Source organism: Lutjanus erythropterus, chromosome 8 (assembly GCF_056507025.1).
Source record: "Lutjanus erythropterus isolate fLutEry1 chromosome 8, fLutEry1.hap2, whole genome shotgun sequence".
In the NCBI taxonomy this organism is placed as follows: Eukaryota; Metazoa; Chordata; class Actinopteri; order Lutjaniformes; family Lutjanidae; genus Lutjanus; species Lutjanus erythropterus.
The window spans coordinates 11,687,185-11,707,922 of record NC_139324.1 but is presented as its reverse complement, the minus strand read 5'-3'; the positions used below and the strand labels follow the sequence as shown (position 1 = coordinate 11,707,922).

General features: G+C 40.3%; 1 protein-coding gene across 1 annotated transcript in view; it reads left to right on the top strand.

The window, feature by feature from the left end:
- gli2a (GLI family zinc finger 2a) overlaps positions 1-20,738 on the top strand; it is a 106,357-nt gene that overhangs the window by 41,842 nt on the left and 43,777 nt on the right. The window contains exon 3 of the mRNA XM_084724527.1: positions 18,393-18,498. Coding sequence (XP_084580653.1) covers positions 18,393-18,498 — 106 coding nt within the window. The remainder of the gene's footprint in view (positions 1-18,392; positions 18,499-20,738) is intronic.

Here is a 20,738-nt window from a genome sequence, read left to right as displayed (position 1 = left end):
TCAGACTGTAGTCATTTGTTTGTTTAGTACATAAAAGCTGAGCAAAAATTCCCTTTGGGGATTCTTTAAGACACATAAGACGACAACATTTTCTAGGTTTAATCAATGGAATTCAGTACTGGAAACAGACGGTAAAGAGAATTTACCAAGAGTCTTTGTTTCCCTTTTTGAACTGAGTCAAGATAAGTGTACAAGACTTTAGCCTGGATTTGCTCTGGAGCCTGGAGTTTGGCACCAGTCCACACTGTAATTGCTTCACCATGTCGCCACTCAATTGCGCCGTCACTAAGACTGAGATAGCATAGTATGGAACTCTCTCCCATTTTCAGGCGTCTCATTTTAACGTTGAAGGTTTGATGGAATCCCACTGTTATCATCACTGTTGTAGTCTGAGTAACTGACAGTGTCTTCAATTTATTCCCCAAATGTTTCATTTTGTGTGTTGATGGAGGCACTCTGGCAGTAGTTCAGTCTAGAAATGGGCTCAATGACAGAGTACACTTATACAGTACAAAAGCCTATGGTCAAAATTCTTAAGTATGGGTCACCAAATATGGGTATGTTATAATAATACAGTATAGATGTTATAATTAGAAAGTAAAAATGTTTGAGTTTTAATTGTCTGTGATATGATGGTGCAGATTCACATTAGGCCTAGAGGTCTGTAATTGTGTATAGGTGTGGTTGGCAATATGTAGAAGTTACGTGTGGTGATTTGCATAAAGAATGTCCGAGTTATTGCTATTTAAATATAACTTATAGACAGGGAACAAAAAAAAAATTTGAGCCATGTCTTTACTGAAAACAAGGATGTTTTCCAAAACTAGAAGGTGTTTCCTTTCAAATGAAGCTTCATATATGGTAGGCAAAAATCCAAAGACATTATGAAGTTACTCAGTATCTATGTCATAAAATACAATGGTCACAACAGGCTTAAAGGATCATTAGTATTTGTACTTCCATTAAGTTGGAGTACTCACAAAAGAGAGAAAAAAAGAGCGGTCGAAATCGATGCAATAGTTATCCTGATTCTAGTCCCTAACAGAGGCAAAAACAAAATCTCTAGATCCTACATTTCCCATAATGCAACTCAATAACATAGGCTATTTTAGTTAGACATAGTTAGCAGTAGAACTCAGGTTTCTCTGTCAATATGGCACACACTGACAAAAGTATTGCTTCAATTAACTACATTTACAACTCACACTGACTGGACATCCAAATGAAAAATCCCTTTAAAGCTTCTACAGAGCCACAGAAGACAATATTTACCACTGGTTGAGTGTTTCTCACAACTAGGAAACTGATCCTCAAGTTTAACATTGGTGCAATGCCCCTTCACACAATAGTATTCAAAATCAATTTTAGTGCTGTATACTGAAAATAAGACACCTGTCACTCACACTGAGATCAATCTTCCATGAGGAAAAACTGCCTGAATTTTCTTTTCACATGCACAAAAATTGTGCTTTCAACTTTGCTACAAATGAGGCCCTCATCTCAGTAATCACAGCTCAGCTGCCTGCTTCTCTTTTAGTCTCAGGTTGCATGGGGACCAGGGATATAGGGAGTTCAGACTTTAATCAAAACCTTGCATGCTTTAGCTACGTTTTCAACTACTTGATTGTATCGCTGTCATCGCCATTTCCATTCTATTTTTCATTTGCTTTGACCCCCCCGAAGCAGCCTTTCACTTTTTCATAGTATGCCTCAATGTGGAATTGGATTCTTTTATTTTGACATTTGCGTGTTTTGACATATTCGCTGAAACATTGTAAGGGTATATCTATGCCATTTAGAGCAAATGAACGCACAATGCAGTCCAGATGCAGAGGGCAAGTCTACTATGAGTCGGTGGGAATCCAGTGTATTCATATAAGAGTAAGCTCCTTTGTACTTGTTCCATATGAACAGTGGAAGCTGCCATATGACATAATCCTTATGCTTCTGAGCACTGACATGTTCAGAAGAGTAATTTCACCTGTCACTGTTATTGTTTAATACCCCAATTAAAGTCTGGTATGAGAATAGATCTTTTGTGATCATCAATGGTTTTTGATAACTTTGAGGGAGCCTACTGAACACTATGAATAGCTTCTGTACAGTCCACATTCTTGACATAATCTTCTCCAGGGACCTGATGTCCATCCGCACAGTTTCATTCTATGAATTATCATAAATTAGGACATTTATATCAAGGCTGATTTGGTTCCAATGCAGCACAGATATCTGACAAATTTAATATTGCAAATGTGTCTTCTGACTTGTACTCACTTTTGTGAATGAATCAACCATTTACATCAAACGGCTATACAGTTGTTAGAGGAGGCTCCTTAAAGAAGCTCTTACAGAATCCAAACAGCAAAGAGGAATTCTGCATTGAGGACTAATACCCTCTTTACAAACAATACATGAACATTATCTTTAAGTCAACAACACTAAAAGCTTAAAGGTAGAATCAGTTGGATTTGTCCAAGCCACTACCACATACTTCTAGTGGGTCATCAGTGATGATTGAAGGGGATTATATTTATATGAGTATATATATTATTTAGGAAAATGTTGCATATTACGCCTTTAACACATAAGGAGGGTGTTGAGGCCACCCCATCTTCCTCCTTATGTGTTGCAGCAAGCAATGACATTTATATTAGTGTATCAGCTTAGTGAAAGAAGTATTATACTAAGGATACAATTAATGTTTGTTTTCATTATTGATTAATTATTTTCACAATTGGTCATTCAGTCTGGAAACTGTCAAAAAATTGTGAAAAATCACAATTTCTAAGAGCCCAAAGTCACGTCTTCAAATTGCCTTTATTGTTCAATAGTCCAAACCCAAATGCTCTTTATTTACTATCATAAATGACAAAGAAAAGCAACAAATCCAAACAAATAGATTATCAAAATAGTTGGAAACCAATAATTAATCAACTAATCTTCGCAGCTCTAGTTAAAAATCATTATTTAGTAAAGGTGCAACCTAGCGGGTGCAAATATGAGTTTGCTTATATAATGGCAGTGTCCTGCTGAAAAACACTGTCTCACAGCAAGCTGAAGCAATGGAAATATTCTAGGTATAGAATACATTTACACTTGATTTTTTTAAGTACCTTTTGTTATTGACCCTGTCCACAGCAGTACATTGCTTTGCTTCCTACACTGGTACTCCTGCTGTTTCTACAGTCTGGGGATGTGTTGACCACCTATTACTGTAGGTAACGTCAAACTTCATACAACCTCACTTCAAATAATCTGGACTATGCCTTTAATAGTTAGATTATAGAATCACTTTAAATGACATGTGTAGTGCTAAATGTCTCTGAGATGCATGACCAAAATCTAGTTTAATTAAATCAACTTGTAGTATATTTTCTGTTAAATTTCTCTACTTGTTTGTTACTTTGTGTTTTCATTATTGCAGCAAAACCCTTATGAATATAAGTTACATTAAAAAGAAACTGCAGAGCAGCTTCTTTATGATTGAGAGCCCTTTCTGACCATATCCATAATAGTCTTTGTCAGATAAAGGAGATTCCCCCACTGGCTTACCCCGAGGTGACTCAACTCTCTCCGTGTCACACACAAGGGAAACGGCGTGTTGGCTAATTTTATCACACAATGCGTGCTGTTTGTCAGCGCGGCTCCGGTGACAAATGATTCCTTATCTTGAGGGCTGTTGTTTGTTGTTGCTGAGTAATGTCCTGGCCACTCGCTCCTGTCTCTGGAGCCTTCAGAGGCTTCAGCCGCCCTGCTGTCAACTGTCAGGAGCCACACTTGCATCACAGGCGTGTGCGCACATGTACACACCTGAGCACACACAAGCAAAGATGCACAGGAGTTCAAGCATGGCTCTGCAGAAAAACAAACTTTCTCTGCTTTGTACACAAACTCAGGTGTCATTTGTTTTCTACGTCTCAGCTTGATGACCTTAACATTCCCCTGCATGAAATCTAATGAAGACAGACATGTAGACTAACACAGAGCAAGCTGCTTTTCTCTTTCGATGTTGCAAATCCCTCTCCTTCATAAACGCTTCGACCCTATTGCCAGCGAGGGACTGATGAAAGCGACATGTGTTACTCATAGGGCCCCATGTTTATTTGACTTCCATACTTGCATTAAGGCCAAGTAAACACATCCACTGCCCTCCAGGCTGCTTTCACAGCGCCACCCCTACTGCCAAAGGTAGCTGCAAGGAGGAGAGACAGATTTCCCTGCCAATAAATGGATGCAGGGATACAAGGTTATTGATTTATCATTGAACAATACTGTTGTTTTAACTGATTAGTTGATCGGTAAAAGACAAATACTGAACGAATTAATTAATAAAGCGGAGGGTCAAGGATGAATAAAGCAGTCTCACAGCCTGAGGGAAGAAGCTGTGGTACAGCAGCGGATACTTCTGTATCTCCTGCCAGGCCGTGACTGGGGTGAGTGTTGTCTTTTAGTATCTTTTGGGCCCTTCACCTCATTTATATCACTGATGCTCGATAGATGGGTGCCCAGTGATGTTCTCAGCAGCTTTAACCACCTGCTATAGAGTTTTTCTGTCCTGGGCCGTGGACGTCCCATGCCAGTTTGTTTGCCAGTTTCCACTCGGGATGTTTTATATTATAATTATGCCTTCTTGAGTTTCCTTGAGAAATACAGCCATTTCAGAGCCATGTTTTTTTTTATCAGGTTGGAGGTGTGATGTGCAATGCCCATGACAGGTTTTCTGTGATGTTGATTTTCAGGAACCTGAGGCTGTTCACCTGCTCCACCTCAGTTCCACTGATGTAGACAGGGATGTGCATCTTTGCCTCCTTTCACCAAAAATCAACAATCAGTCACAATCAACAAACTATCAACTAACTATCAATAACCACTGATTAATGTCATTTACCACCGTTCGAGGGTAAAGGGTTTAGTGCAGAACATATAGTGATTTTTGTGTGCAAAAAAGCAGCTGCTCTGCCTGAGGGCCCTTTAGTCATCCTGGCAGCCCACAGCAGACAAACATTCAAATCATATGTTTTGTGACTTGGCAGATCCCAGAGGTGGTGGCCCTTAAAATTCATGACATTGTTGACATTGTGCCCTCTTTTTCTTCCTTCTTCCTTTCCTCTTCTCTTTGCTTATCACTCTATATGAGCTGACTCTCTTTACCTCAGTCTTGTTAACAACGCACACATTCACATTCATTAGTTGCAAACAGCTACATTTAGTACACTGTCCACCAATTAGGTTGGTTCTGTGGTGTATTAATGTAGTTGTATGTGTCGGTATTGTCTGGATTTTCTGATATGTACTGATATATAATTTTGACTGTTTTAAGACTAAAATCTTTGTTTATTTAAAGGAACAATATGTAACAATTGTGCATCCTAAAATTAGTACTGCAGTACTGCAAATTTCAAGTATTTCCATTTAGCATACTTCCTTAATCATTGATGGCATATCATGGTCGTTTTATGACATATTACTGTCAATATGTTACACAATTTGTCCTTTACAATAAGAGGTGAGTTCTGAGGCCATTCTGAATTCCTTATAACAAGCGGTGGTTTTACATCATATCTGGTTTGACACTTTTTCTAAAACTGACAGTGTTTTTAAAGTGATAGTTCACCCAAAAATTAAATTTCACTCAATATCTGCTCACCCCTGTGCTGATGTGAGGATGAGTGAAGATCTCCAGTTCACAAAACGCGTGAATGCGCGTAACAAGTCACTATTTCTGAGCAGATCTCTTTCTGCTGTCTGAGTCGATTCCAGGTAGCATGTAAACACAGATGTGAAGGTATCGCGAGATCTCAGCCAAGACACACTGCTGGTATGTGGATAAAGGCTTTAGGCTTTAGGATGCTCATTCTAACCAGAAGCCTTTTGAAAATATTAAATATCATACATAACAGCTGCAATCAACTGCATTTTTTCCTTGTAAAACATAGACCCTAAAATGGGGGTCACCCCACAAAAAGAGAAAAGGCAGGGCGGTGTTATCGGACTGGTGGAGGTGGGGGGGGACCAGTTGGTCGGAGGCCCTCTGACCTGCTTCACAGCTGTTTCTTGTTAGTGCTTTAAAACAAATTCCCAGAGTGAGATGGTTTCCACGCTGAATCCTGCCCTGAAGAAAGAGGCCAGACAAGAAGGGGGTTTATAAGACCCCGCCGCTGCATGTGTGTGTCTGTATGTGAGTGTGTGTGTGTGTATGTGTATAAACAGGCTGGTCTTAACGTTTTATCTTATCGGGATAGATGACCTGAGAGCGCAGGGGCCTGCACTTAAGATGCTCTGCCCTGTGTTATGAACGCCACCAACAGTCAGTTGAGCTTGTCTTGATTTTTTCAAAATCCAGCTTTAAAAGTATCAAGAGCCTCAATAACACTCAGAGGATGTTTACAGTCATTTAGTTAGAGCCAACCTTTGATTCAAACGTTGCTGAATTTAAACAAATGGAAGCCTTATCTTAGATGGTACAGTATACAGAGTATGGAAAAAAAATAGAATAAAATGCACTTAAGATTCATGTCTTAATGCAACGATATGGTGAAGCAAATGTTTTTGACAGTTTATTCTCACCTGTCAGCAGACTTTTAGAATACTAAGAGTTGGTCCGCTTTGTAATGCAAACACACACGAAGGGAAAGTTCTCTGTGTCCTGCAGTTAAGTCTGAAACGGGCCACATGTTCTTAGAGCTGTTGTAAACTTTGCTGCTATTAATGTCACAATGAAACTAATGGATATCAGTTGTTTATTTAATAAAACCTCCACACTGATGGTTATAAACATTTTCAGGGACATGAATTGTTTTAAACATGAATTATTTAAAGAAGAATTTAACTCCGGCCTTTTTAAGTCCATCTGTGCCTTAAAAAACCTTGGTGTCTTCAGGAAAATGTTGTGTATCATTCTGTGACCACAGACACATCATTTGATAGAGAACAGACCAGGTCCGTCTAGGAGATACTCCCCAGCGCTCTTGCTCCAGCCTGGGGAGCAGTCTCCCCGGGGGGGCGCCTCACCTCAGGGTGACCCCCAGCTGAGACGGCTTCAGATTGATGTGCGCTGCCTCCTTCTCCCACACATTGTGTGCTGTTTTGGGTATTTCCTCTGCAGTTCCTTTCGTTCCTTTAAAAAAAAAAAACCCTGTTTACAAGTCGGGGAGGTTGGGGGGGGAGTGCTGAGCTTGCGCTCAGGATGCCGTCATAGGGCGCTGAGGACGCTCTTTGTGTGAACTGGCAGCTACTCCGTCAGCTGTGTCTCAGAGGTTAAAGGCCTTGTGGAAGATAGAGGAAAGCTTCGAGTTCCCGCCGTTTGAAGTGATTTGGCTTGATTGGTGCATTTACACATGCCAGAAACTGAGAGAATGAGGAACAGATTGATGAAGTCACACATGAACTCAAATTTTTATGTGTTGTTTTGATGAGTGGGAACAGCAGAAAACATTTAACAGCAACAACCTAATATTCCAAGTCATATTGTCAAAAGTATGTTTTTCAATACCACATGTTTAAAGGGACAGTTCACCCCAAGTTCAAAAATACTATTTTTTCTCTTGGCCTGTAGTGCTATTTATCCATCTAGATTTTTTTGGTGTGAATTGTAGTTTTGGAGACATCGGCCATAGAGATGTCTGCCTTCACTCCAATATAATGATGTATAATGAAATTATAATGGATAACAGCAATGTTGCTTTCCAGAAATCATGACCTGGTTATTCAAAATAATCTACAGACGTTGTAGTGAGCAGTTTCATGTAGGATCTATTTTTTAGTAGTGGGAAGGAAATAGTTCCAATAGATTCAAAAGTAGTTCCGGTAGATTTTACTGCAGCAGCAAAGTAGATCATACATGAATCTGCTGTGTGGATTATCTCTAGCAAGTGGATCATGTCTTGGAGCTTTGAGAACCATGAGTGCCGTTTAGTTGAATTATATTGGAGAGAAGGCAGACATATCTATAGCTGGTATCTCCAAAATTCTGCAGCTCACACCAAGAAAATGTAGATGGATAAATATCACTGCAAGCCAATGCATTTACAGCATAATGGACACTGGGAACAGGGTTTTATCTGATTTTTTTTCTTTGTAGGGTTGTTACGATACCAGAATTTTAAACTTTGATACAATACTAATATAAGAAAAACACTCAACACCTCTTTTGACTTTTATAGTTCCACAGAAAGCCGGAAAAAAGTCCTGTATTCTCAAAAGTATCAAATCATTTATCAATTAACAACCTGCTCCCAGCACTGGAACAGAAACAGCGACCGAACACTCCTGTTTTTTCTGCTGCAAGGCAGGACAAAGAAACACTGAACTGAAATGAGGTCTTGAATGAGCACTTTGATCTACTTTTTTGCAATTTCTGTATTTTCGATTGTATCAAGTATTAGCATTGTATTGTTTTAAACGTGATACTGAGAAAGTTTTTGACAGCCTTATTTCTTTGCATCCTTCTGAACCTGCCACCAGTTTATTCTTTGCATCACGGCAACAGTGACAAACGCAGTGCATTAATTGTTTGATCAGGCCTACACCTGTGCTCCAAAGGGGCTCGGCGATAAATCAGAAGTCTGCACGGGAAGCTGATTATCCTGACACCTCATCAGTCTTCACAGAGAGGCCCTCTGCCTGCCTCAAGGAGAGGCTTGCTAAGCCAAGCTACCTGTATGCTAACATCACACACTCACACATGAAGGATACACCCAGCCCTGCTAAAAGCCTAACGCTCAGGCTGGGTGATGCATGGCGGTCGTTAGACAGCGATCCCCAGGTGCTGCTGCTGCTGGACAACAGTGATTACACCACTACCTCCAAGATGAAAACCTTGTAACTCCGATTTTTGTGATTATGGGTCTCAGAGGGCTGAGATCCAAAAATTTTGCTTGTGAGCTTTTGGAAAAAGAACTACAATATCTGAAATACAGTATAAGTTAAAGTCATTGACGTTTAGGAGGTACAAGCATCTGACAATAGCAAAGTCTCCTCATGCCTCGCTACTTCCCTTGGTACTTATTTTATCCTGAATGGATGTTAGCACCAACAGCTAATGGCAACCCAGGTGAGATAAGGTCTTGGTAGCATTCAGTCTTTAGAACAATTAGGCGAGGCGGTGCAGCACCTTGTAGCCCAGGTGATGGATCATGCTGGTGGTGGGTTCGTGGGGGTGACAGTCAGACTTAGGAATGATTGGCCGAGGCAGGTGTACAGATTTGACAGAGACTGATCGCAGAGTAGAGAGGCCAGCTGGGTCTGAGCAGGGATCTGTAAACAGGCCGGGACAGGAACGAAGGCAGCAGAGGCCCGAGCGGCTACACAACAGCCCCTGTGAGATGATACAACACGTCAGAGGGTTATGGGGTAGAGTGGATGAGGGCGTCATGGCAACCAAATGTAAACATAGGTGAAAGGCCTTCATAGTTACCCACTTGCTCAGATTTTAATCTCACTCTTACTCATATGCACGCAGTTCATCAGAAACCACTGCAAAAAGGGCTCTGTATCATCTGTTTTTTTTAAAGCTGTAGTAATTGGTATCTTTTTTAGTGTTTTATCAGTATTTTTTGGTTTGTAAGTCCACAAATTAAGTGTTTGGTTCAGTTCCTTTGCGTTCATCAATCCAGTTTCTAGTATCAGGCCTCAGGTTTTCAGTTTTAAAAAATTAGCGACAATCTGGTGAACATTGTGCAAATATCAAGCTAAAGACCCAGTTGCTATTCTCAGGAGTTGGTGGAGACCAAAACAGACCTAAAAGGAAAGTGAATAATCGACTTACCTGCATTAGGTTGCCAGAAACTTCAAATTATCGTCAATTATCGTTTTTTATTTACCACTGCATATTTTTTGCACACAAAAGAAATTATCTTTGATATCATTTTTTTTGGAGCTCAGTAACGTTTAAACGGTTTAAAAAAAATGTGGATATCAGGAACCAAGTGTTGCTGAGATCAGGTTGAGACCTGCTGAGAATAAATAATGTTTATAATAGCAGATTCTGGAAATGAAGGCAAATTAATTTATTTGTGTTGTCAAATAAGGGGTTTGCTGTTCAGCTTGTCGTGGAGCTGCCGCCAAGTGGGCAAGAGACGGATTAGTGCCGCTTTAATGGTAACTTAGTTTTAGCACTTCACTTTGAGGAATACAAACATGCTGGTATCAGAAAACTATTTCTCATTAGATAAGATTATAAAAGCAAACTTCTCAGATGTTACAAGATACCTTAACGAAGAAGCTCAAAACTGTCACAGTCAGTTTTTGGTTTTTGATATGTTCTATGGACATATTTCAGTCTGTACTATAAAAGTGTTGAGAGTAGGACCCAGCACTAGCCACAACTACTGACTAATGGACATTGTTATATTTGTAATATAAACATCTGATTTCACAATGTGCTATAAAGCAGTTACGAGCTTCAAGCCCCGTGCCTTCTTTACAGTGCTGACTCAACCCCTCTGGAAAACAACTGTATTAGTGTTCCCAGGGAGTGAGTGTTTGATGTGTACATCATAATATATACAGACTTTACACGAGTTCACAGGGACTAATGAATTTCCGCTCAAACCATCTTGTGTCATTACAGAGACCACTGGCCTAATCCACTTACCTTCTGCCCAAAATCCCCCTATCAATAAAAAAGGTATCATTTTACCCTCCCCGAGGGCTGTTAAAAGTAAAGAGTCACTCTGTTAAGACTTCCTTTCATAGATGGCAGTGGTTCCGTGCTCTCCTGTAAGCCTCTAATCCTTCTGTCGCCATCACTCGCCCATGTACTGCCCTGGAGGAAGCGACGTCTTGCAAACTAAACCTGCAGGTCTCATGTTGTGTGTGTAGCGCAGGATTCCCGGATTAGGCTAAACATACACTTTTTATTAACCTTGGGCATAACACTTGCTGCAGTGTGTTTTGTGCATGTGTGTGTTTGAGAAAGGCATTTCTGTTCAACCTCAAAGTAACACGCTTATGTTTGTCTCAGTCACTCTCGCAGAGAGTGAACTGCAGAACAAATCAGTGTCTGTGTGTGTAATTGTGAGTGTGTATGCATGCACATGAGCATTTGTGTATACCCGTTGGCACAGCGCTGTGTAGTTAGGACGCAGGCCAACTTTTTCTGCTGGAATTTCCTGTCTGAATTGAGCACCCCCACCTCTCCTACTCCTCTGCTCCTCACTTCTCTCTTTCTCTCTGCTTTCCTCTCTGTCTCTCTCACTGCCTCTTTCTCTCAAAGCACGACAAAGGCGTTTTTTTCTCCAAAATTATTCCTGGCCTGGCCTGGCCTCTCAGGGCATTATTATTATCGTTGAGTACTTCCTCGAAGACATGAGCCTACTCCACTCTCCACTTCAGCGTGGTCCTGATCCGAGGCTTCATTTGGACATAATGAGAGAGTGCTTTTCCTTCTTCTTTCTCTGAGTCATGAGACTCGGAGGGGCCTTTGTTAACATCGAACACCTGGCATTGTCTTTGGTGAGAGATCAAACCGGGGCTTTAAGATGCAAACTAAAAAGCAGGGGAAGATGTGGGGGCTCTAACCCCACTGCTTGGCAGGATGTTTGGCACGTCTGGAGCCTCATTATGGGGGCTAGGGGGCAAAGATACGTTCAGTCTTAAAACAAACACGTTATGAGAGATCAGAGCAGATACGGTGCCTGAGAACGACCACCAGTTAAAGGTTCCTGTGGGTTGGATTGATTTATGATATAAGATTACAGCCACACAAAAGCCCCTCAGTGTACCGTGCATACTGCACTTAACTGCATTTTGAGCCCTTGCCATAATTACAAAATGGACCAATGGACTGTTGGTGATAGTTTACATGATTATTAGGGCTGCCCTGGATCCATTTTTTGGGCTTCCAAGTTTCAGTGAGAAACACCTGCAAAAATTGTTGGGTATAGGGTTGTCAAAAGTATTGAAGTATTGATATTTTTTGAATACCACGTGTTCAAAACAATAAAACATACATTAATTATAGTATCAAAAGTGCTTATTTTAGTTCAATTCAGTCTTTAATGTCCTGACTGAAATATGGCTTGCAGTAAAACTAGGCAGTGTTCAGTGTTGTTTGATTTTTTTTTCTGCCCCAGCGCTGTCTTCAGGTAATTGAAAAAAGAAAAAATAATGTCAAAGTATTATTAGTATTCCCATAATGTCAAATACAGTTACATAAGTTTTGTATTGAAGTTTAAAATTATGGTATCGTTACAGTGACTCGTTACATTACAAGATTGCTGCTATTAAAAAGTAACTTGTTATGTTACAGTGCTACCTAGTGAGAACTGGAGTGCCTTTACGTCACCAAAAATCATAACCTCTCTGGAATTCTTTGTGCGTATTGGTTATGTTGTCCTGGCGATTTGACAGCAAACTGAGCAGAGGCATATAACACAGCTGAAAACAATAAAACACAGGCTCATATAGCCTACACTACATCATGGCTCAAAATGCAACTAATAAACCAGTTTCTCAAAACACATTCCTACAGAAAAAGTATAAAAGTGCACAGGCTTTTCAAATCACATACGAACCAGTGTTCTATGTAGTTTACTCTTGTATAAAGCAAGATAAGTTTTTCAAAAAACTCCAAGAAAAATCTGATCATAGGGAATTTATTATACATCCATCTTGAGATACTCCATGATGTCAGTGTCCACCAAGACAGTAGGCCATCTGTCCTCTGTGTCAAATGCAAAAAAGTCCCCTCAAGACAGGTCTTAACAGGTGCAGGTGGTGGTACTTCTTGTAGTGGTGAAAATGTAAAATTTTACAGTAACAGATTGCTTATTTGAAAACGTAATGAAATAACAGAGTCCTTCAAATGCTAAATTAACTGCAGACAAAGTACATCCTGTTGTATGCAGTATGCATACATTGAGACATACTACTTTGTCATAACAAATGACAATACATCCATCACAGTAAAATTTTCAGTACAATCTAAAAGTGTATGATTGGAAAGGAGTTAAATAGCCGTCATTTGTCTGTGCTCTCTCTGCAGCTCTGTGATTGTGATGTATCTTCCGCTGCAGAGGATTATGGGTCGGAATAGTCAGAAAAGTATGCTTTCTTGCATACTTCAAATTGCAGCTGGATGCTGTAGGTATTTGATATTTGTGGCATATTTCATTTGACATACTATGTCTTGGAACATTATACATCATTTTTTTCCTGGCATACGGAATAGTATGGTAGTAAGAGAATGCACCCTTAATGACTGAGTGAGTGTTGAAAAGTTGTGAGTGCGTACAGAGGGTCGAGCTTGTGCTCATCATGGCCCCATGCTCTTGCTGCCGCATTTGTGCATGCAGAGCAGAATTTGCTTATGGATGCTGTTTTGTGCGCTCATATTATGTGCACGCACCTGTACCTAATGTGTGCATGTTTTGAGATAACAAAATGCAATAAGAAATGCAGTATTTAAATATTGATTTGGATCTCAATTACCAAGGCAATAGTAAAAGTTTCGAACCGTCATAGCATTACTGTCAGCCCTAAGAATTACCTGTGTTAGCTAGTGACCTTTTCTAGGTGTCATGGTTATGATATCAAGCTTTTCCTAAGCAGTTGTTCAGATCCAAAATAACATTACAGTGAAAATACAAAGGGCTCATTGCACTATAAGACAGGACTATACAACTCTGGATGTTGGAACAAGTTGTGCTAATGTCAGTCTGAACAGTCCTCCACTCTGTTTTGGGTATTCAATATGAGGCCCAGGGTGGAGTAACCCTGCATGCCAACACACCCAAAGGAGACAGGAGGGCGGTAAATCAAGAAACTGCAGCGTGTGAATTGTCCAACCATGTACCTGTCTGTAGTTGTCCCTGCAGCCCAGGGAACAATGCAGCTGTCTGGGTGATGGAAGGGCCGGTTCAGCCCTTATCGCCCCCACATCCAGCAGCCCCAAGCTGGGAGGGGGTAGAGAGGATCAGCCTCTGGGGCCCTCTGCTTGGTACTGTTTATTTTAGTGTGTTTGCGTATGTGTTTTCACTAACGGACTAAGTATTATTTCTTAATAGTAACTTCAACAAAAAATCATTAGATTCATAATATAAAGAAATATAAAGAAATGCCATGTTTCAGCGTCAGTTTTCTTGAACTCCCTGGTTAGATTCAAGACAAAACTCTTCTAATATAACAGAGTTCATGTAGAACTTGGTTCTTGTTAGCGACCTGAGAAGATGGAAAGGTTCTGGATAGAACCTCTAGAGAGAGGGTTCTGGGCTGAAACCTTTCACATGATGGTTCTAGGATTTCCAAGTGCAACTTTTAGAAAAGGTCCTACCAGGAACCAAAAAGGATTCCCCTATAGGGGAACGCTATAGTCAAAGAACGCTATGTGGTTCTAGTCAACTCTCATGTCCAAGAGTGTATCCCTGCTGGAACAAGGTTGAAGGAGAGGAGAAGAAGTTTGATACCTGTGGAAACTGAAATGCTATCAAAAGAAAATGTAAGAAAGTACAAATTAAATCACAAGTGCAATGCAAAGTAATGCAGGCGTTTGTCAGAAAAAAAACAAACTAAAGAATCTAAGAATGGGGTACAGGTTTTACAGTTTAATTGATCACCTCTCCAATACGTCTCAAAGAAGCTACTGTGCTGCCCTGATTTCCAGCACAAGATGCCTGTCTTTGTCATCGCCTACTCGCCTTGTGCCGTGCCCTTCCCAGCCTCTCCACCAGAGATGTGCCAGGCAGCACAAGCAGGGGGCACCTCTCAAACAAAGCCCCAACTTCTGGCTCCACTTGTGAAACAAAGCTCAAACTCCTTTTCCCAGCTCTCACTCCCTCTCACTCATTTACTGGGTGCCTCTTTTGGCTTTGTAATACACAAGTTGACTCGGAATTGGCCGCCTGTCTCGCACACAAAAGCGAGGGAGGGTCGCTGGCGGAGATCCAGCGGCGTAGATCTTGATAGAAACACAGAGCCCTCGGCCCTCTGAGCTCAAAGACGAGAGGAGACACCAGACGCATTTTTACAACTCACTTTGGCTTCGCAGACGATTTTCACCACTCTGCGTGCGTGCAGTGGAGTGTTTTGAGTTTGTTTTAGCTGGGGGCATCTAGTAATCCTGAAAATACACATTCCTGCAGAAATAATTCTAACATGTTTTAAAGACATCGATCCTCTGGCACAGCAGCTCAGTCAGTGCTTCAAACTATGAGACCGTAGGTACCATCTAGTGTCATTTCTGGAGGACCATCTAGTGTTATGTTTTGACATTTCGTTGAAGTCAGGTGATGTACAATGTGAGCCAGAATAAGATAGCAGAACTCAAAAAAAGAAAAAAGGCAATCAGTTTTTTTTAGTTCAGAAACTGAAAAGTTGGAGGTTATCAGAGTATAAATATTTGGAGAGTCAACTTTTGAGTGCATGCAACTCTTGCATGTACTCAAAATAAACTTGCATTTACCCCCTCTCTTTGCAAATAAGATTAATCAAAACATTATGAGTTTAATAAAAAAAAAAGAAAGAAAAACTCAACATTTTTTAGTCAGTAGAACTTCTAAACAAATTTTAGGTTTTCACTGCTTACTACATTTAATCAATTTGAGCATTTAGTTTTAAAGTTCAGTGAAAAAGTCCACATAAGGAGAGAGTGGGTGCCTGGATGGGTCAAACAAACAGAATTTTAATTTCTTTTAACATCTATAATGTACGTAAGTTATTTACGCATGTTATGTATGTTACGTTACTTAAGTTACGTGGGTTGTGTAAGCTGCAAAACTGATGCTAGAGGCGTACCTACAGAGCCATAGTTTGAAGCATAAGGCCTCTGACCAAGCTGCTGTATTTGATGTGTTGGAGTGACGGCTTCTTGTCTGGCAGTACTCACTGTGTTGTAAGATGAACCTTAAAAATCAAGTGTTTTTATGGTTTGTGTGTTCTTCTACTGACAGACTTTTTCTGAAGACATCAGAATCTTCTCAGGAAGCGTTTACTATTTTTGCCATAGCCTTCATGTATGTTTTGCCTCATGAGATCAGGAATTAACGAGATTCAAAATTCCTATCTTAATCAGCTATGACTCACATTTCAGCAAGTTTCTTTACGGCGGTGCATCAGTAATGCGAGGCCCATGCAGACTGATCTTTCAAAGGGAAAACAATCATTGTTGGGTAATGCCTGTTCTTAAACAAATTCCACACCAGCCAAATGTTTCACAGTTCAGAGTTGCCTGCAGGGAAACTCTCCTCTCCCAGTCATGTGTAATCCCCTCACAATTAACTAAGAACAAGACGCTACAACGTCACGATGATTGCCTCAATCACAATAACAAAAGGCTCAATCAGGGTTAAGTCGCAGTAATGTCTGTCTTTGTAATCGGCATCACCTAAAAACAACATCCAGCATTCTGCCATAGCCCAGAGGCACAGGGTCCTGTTACACTTTGTTTTCACAGCGCGGGCTCGAGCGCATCAGGATCCCTGAGGCACGTCTCAGACAGGAAGAAATCCATGGGATGACAAACACTGGACTTTAATTGATTCTATGTATTAAAACAATACATGCTACATTTTCAAGCAGTAAAGCAGCAAGCAGATGTAGAAATACATGTCAGAGAACCAGACATTTAATTTAGAATAAGTGCACATTAGATAGGCCTTTATATCTTATTTCCCCTCTTCTTGGCAAATCCATTATAATCTACACTCACCAAATACTCATACTCGCAATTCTTGAATTGCGGTTTTTAGTCACTAATTATTTCCAGTCACTGCTACTTTTCACTTTTTGTTTTTCCAGATTGTTAAAACACACTTCCTGCAAAGATGTTTCACATTAAAAACTGTCCAATGCCTAAATGGACATAATCAATCCTTTTTCTCGCTGAATTTTAATGTGATTAACTATAGCACATTCTCTCAAGCACTCTAGTTAAGCATAATTTTGAGGTACTTTTACAGGAGTATTTCCATTTATGCTAGTTTATACTTCTTATCTTGAAGGAAATATTACGTGAAATGATACTTTCTACTCCACTACATTTTTTTGATAACTTTGGTTTGGTCTGGCAGGCAGAAGGCAGGTAGTCACTGAACTCCTGCTCTTGGAGCAAGGGGTTTTTGTTTTCAGGATAAATGGATTAGCTTTACATCCACAGACAACTAACAGCCAATCAGTTTACAGTGCAGGACTCGCCATTGCTTGTTAATGCCAATTTACAATGTTGTGCTCATCTTGTGCTCCTGCAGCCTGCCTGAGTCTCCTCGAGTCTTTGGACCGCAGCACTCATTTTTGGACGTGCAGTTGTTAGTGGATCTGAGTACTTCTTCCTCCCCTGTTAGCAGGTGGTGTTGGGTTTCATGACTGGGTTTTGTGAATGAAACTAATATTTTGTTTGTCAAAATGAAAGTGAAACAGAGTAAGAATAATTAGTATGACATGACTGTTGATTTACACATTGAGTCACTGTTGTACACGTTTACATTTTGTTGACTATACTACGTTGATATGCTGTCTATTAATTCTGGTAGTATGTCCTTTGGACTTAAACATCCTCATGCCATATTGGCATTACATTTGTGTGAAAAGACGCACCCGCTTCCCCGATATCACCCAGTCACAGTAGTGCTCTCAGGTAGAGATAATGATCTGCTCTCACTGAGCTTTGACCTTTAACCCTGGTGGTCTCTGCTCCCAGGTCATCCCAGGCTTACTGGACCGTGCAGCCAAAGAATCCTAATAGCAACCAGGGATCAACCCAAGGGATTTGCATTGCTCTCTGCTCTGTGTCTCTGTCTCTGTCCCTCCATTATGTGCACACACACACACACACACACACACACACACACAAACGAGAGTTTGTGCGCACAGAATTCTTGTGAAGGCATTTTGGGTTTCTGTTTTTGGTTTATTTTCCTTCAAACATGTGAAACTTCAACATATCAAACTAGAGAGGATTAGTAGGCTTTGTGTGTGATTAGAGCTCTCCTCCTCCTTCAATCAAGACAATAATCTTTCCTACTCAGCGGCTGTAATGACAGTAATTAATGAAGATCGGCTGTGTTGTCTTAATGAGATCTCCCTCAAGCCATCAGACCGTTTATGGCAGGAAATAGCGGATTCGTGCATTCTTTGTCTGACACATAAAAACACATTCATTGTTGTGTAAACCCTGCTTTGGTCTCATTGGATAGAGAGAGCCATTAATGAACATACAGTTCTGGAGGCGAAAGCCACAGACAGAGTAGAAGGTTTCAATTACTGCTGGATTACGGGAACTGTAAAATGGTACAGTTGCATCTCATGCTGCGATGCAGGAACTGTTAGTTCAGCCTTAATATTAGTTTGTCTCGCATTATTTCAGTGCTCTTCTTATTTCACCAGCTTTAAGAAAAGTTTCATTAGTCACTGCATTTGTTCTGTATTTGTGAGCTTTTCTCTTTTCTGTGTTCCTTCAGGTGCCCACCACCTCTTCCCCACGTTTCACACACCCATCCCAATTGACATGAGACACCACGAGGGCCGATACCATTATGAGCCACACCCACTCCACGCCATGCATGGGTAAGTATTATTAGACATCACTAGTCATTCTGACATAAATCATAGTAAAATCCAAAGTTTAGTTTCCCTAACAAACGTAGCCAGATTCTGCCATGCAACCAAATATTAGTCAAATCCTCTGAACTTTATTTTGAATCACAGCAAAGACACCAGATACATCGGGCTGAGCTTTGGGTAAAATGTGACTAAAATGATGCTTAAGAATAAGCTCTTGGTTTGACTACTTGATTTACTATAAAAATCATACAGCATCAAGAGGTGAGACATGTTGGTACAGAATATAATACACATATAACACAGTAAGGCAATGTGGAATACAATGATAATGATTCTACAATCTTGCTGCTAGATAAGGGAACTTATTTTTACAGGTTGATCAAATAAAGTATAGTAGAGTTCTGAGTTCTGAACATCGGTACTCCAAAATCATAAATAATCTTCAGTCATACTGGTCTGTGATTGTTTTACCAAGTTTTACCAACCAACAAACAAGGTTAGGTCAGATTACACTGAAATGTAGTCAGTTACTGAATAAAAAGTACCAAAAAGTAACTTTATAGGTAACTTTATGTAATATCATCTACTAATCTACTTGTGAATAACTTTTGGATTACCTAAAAATCAAACACTGAAAATATTGCATAGGGTTCTTCTTTTCATTCACTGAGTCCTCTACAAAGTGGAGCACTTTCCAGACACTTTTCATTCATTCATAGAGAACTGGTTATGTTGACAAAAGTTTAAAATTTTTATATCAATTTTATAGCAATCAAAACATAATAAAGCAATCCTTGACAATGTAGATATAATCATTTTTTTCAAATTCATTCACAAAGCTGATTACATGAAATCTGTTACTACCCAACCCTGCCAACAACAGAGTCATAAGATTCTCCTGTCAGCAGCACAGATGGACCACCCGTTTGTTGCAACACACCTTGGTGTTCAGTGCAAAGAATCAAGCACATTTTTATATAAAACAGTGGACAGTTGCACATTTTACTGCAGTAAATAATGTCTGAATTGCAAAAGTGGCTCGATGCGACTTGTGAAGGCCAGTTGTCACATTTCATTGCTTTCTATCTGAGAATTCCCGACAACTCATTCCTATTTGCTGGATCTGGAAAGTAAAAACCTCCACCCCTCTTTCTGAGCTCCGGTGACGGAGCCAAGTTCAGATGCATGAAAGCCAGACAAGATACACAGAGCAAGAGGGAGACAGAGATGAAGAGAGACAAGCCACATTAACACAATACAACAGACTGTTAACATTTCCTCTCCTATCTGCTCCCCTAAACCAAAACTGAGGAGCTCTGCCAAGAAACATCGTCTCCAGTAAAACAGCCTCGCAGAGAGAAAGCCCAGTGAAAGATTACATACTGTAGATGGTTCACTTAAGTGAAACTTGCAGCACTAATTCTTAATAGTAAAGTCCTTAGTACTGACTATGAAAGAAGACATAGAATTGATAGAATTTATTTTATGTGATTTCACTTTACAGTACAGTTCTGTTGTGATGTGTCCCTAATTTCCCCCTTGTAAAGTCTAATAAAGCTCTAATATTGTCTAATAAAGAACATATTATGTATAGTTTTTGCCTAATTTTATACAAAATACAGCTTGTTATGTCTTAAAGTGCGACCAAGCTTTCCATTTTAGAAGCGTTAACTCTAAGTATATTGGTTAAGATAAAACATTTGGCAAGCCAGTTGTGTGTCTGGTTTTGAAACTTGTATCCTAAGCTGACCTACAAAGAAACACTCATTTATTTTCTGACTTTATTAATGTGGCATTAACATAAAAGTCTGGCCTTGCTAACACTGCCAGGCCTCCTCTTGCTTATCTAAAATATTGGAATCCAGGAAGGGAACCCAGGAGGAAGATCAATAGAGGTTTTGCAAGAACTGTGCTGTTACATTTAAATTCAGCAAGATCAGGTGATACACAGCGCAGGCAGAGCTATTCATCACCTGCAAAGCGCGGGGAAGGAGCGGAGGAAAGTGTGGCTGTGCACCCGGTTTGTTTTGATTAATGTGATGTGACTCTGACAGAGTGCTCCCACTAATTCATCAAGACCTTGATATAGCTGTCTTTTCCCCAGCATGCGCCAAATTCACCTAATTACTGCGTGTCGTCCCAGCGAAATGGAGCAGGATGTCGGCGCAGGGCGCGTGGTGGCAGCACTTCGTCAGTGGCTGCAGGTTGCTGAGTGTCAGGGTTGTTCTTCCTGTCTGAAGGAT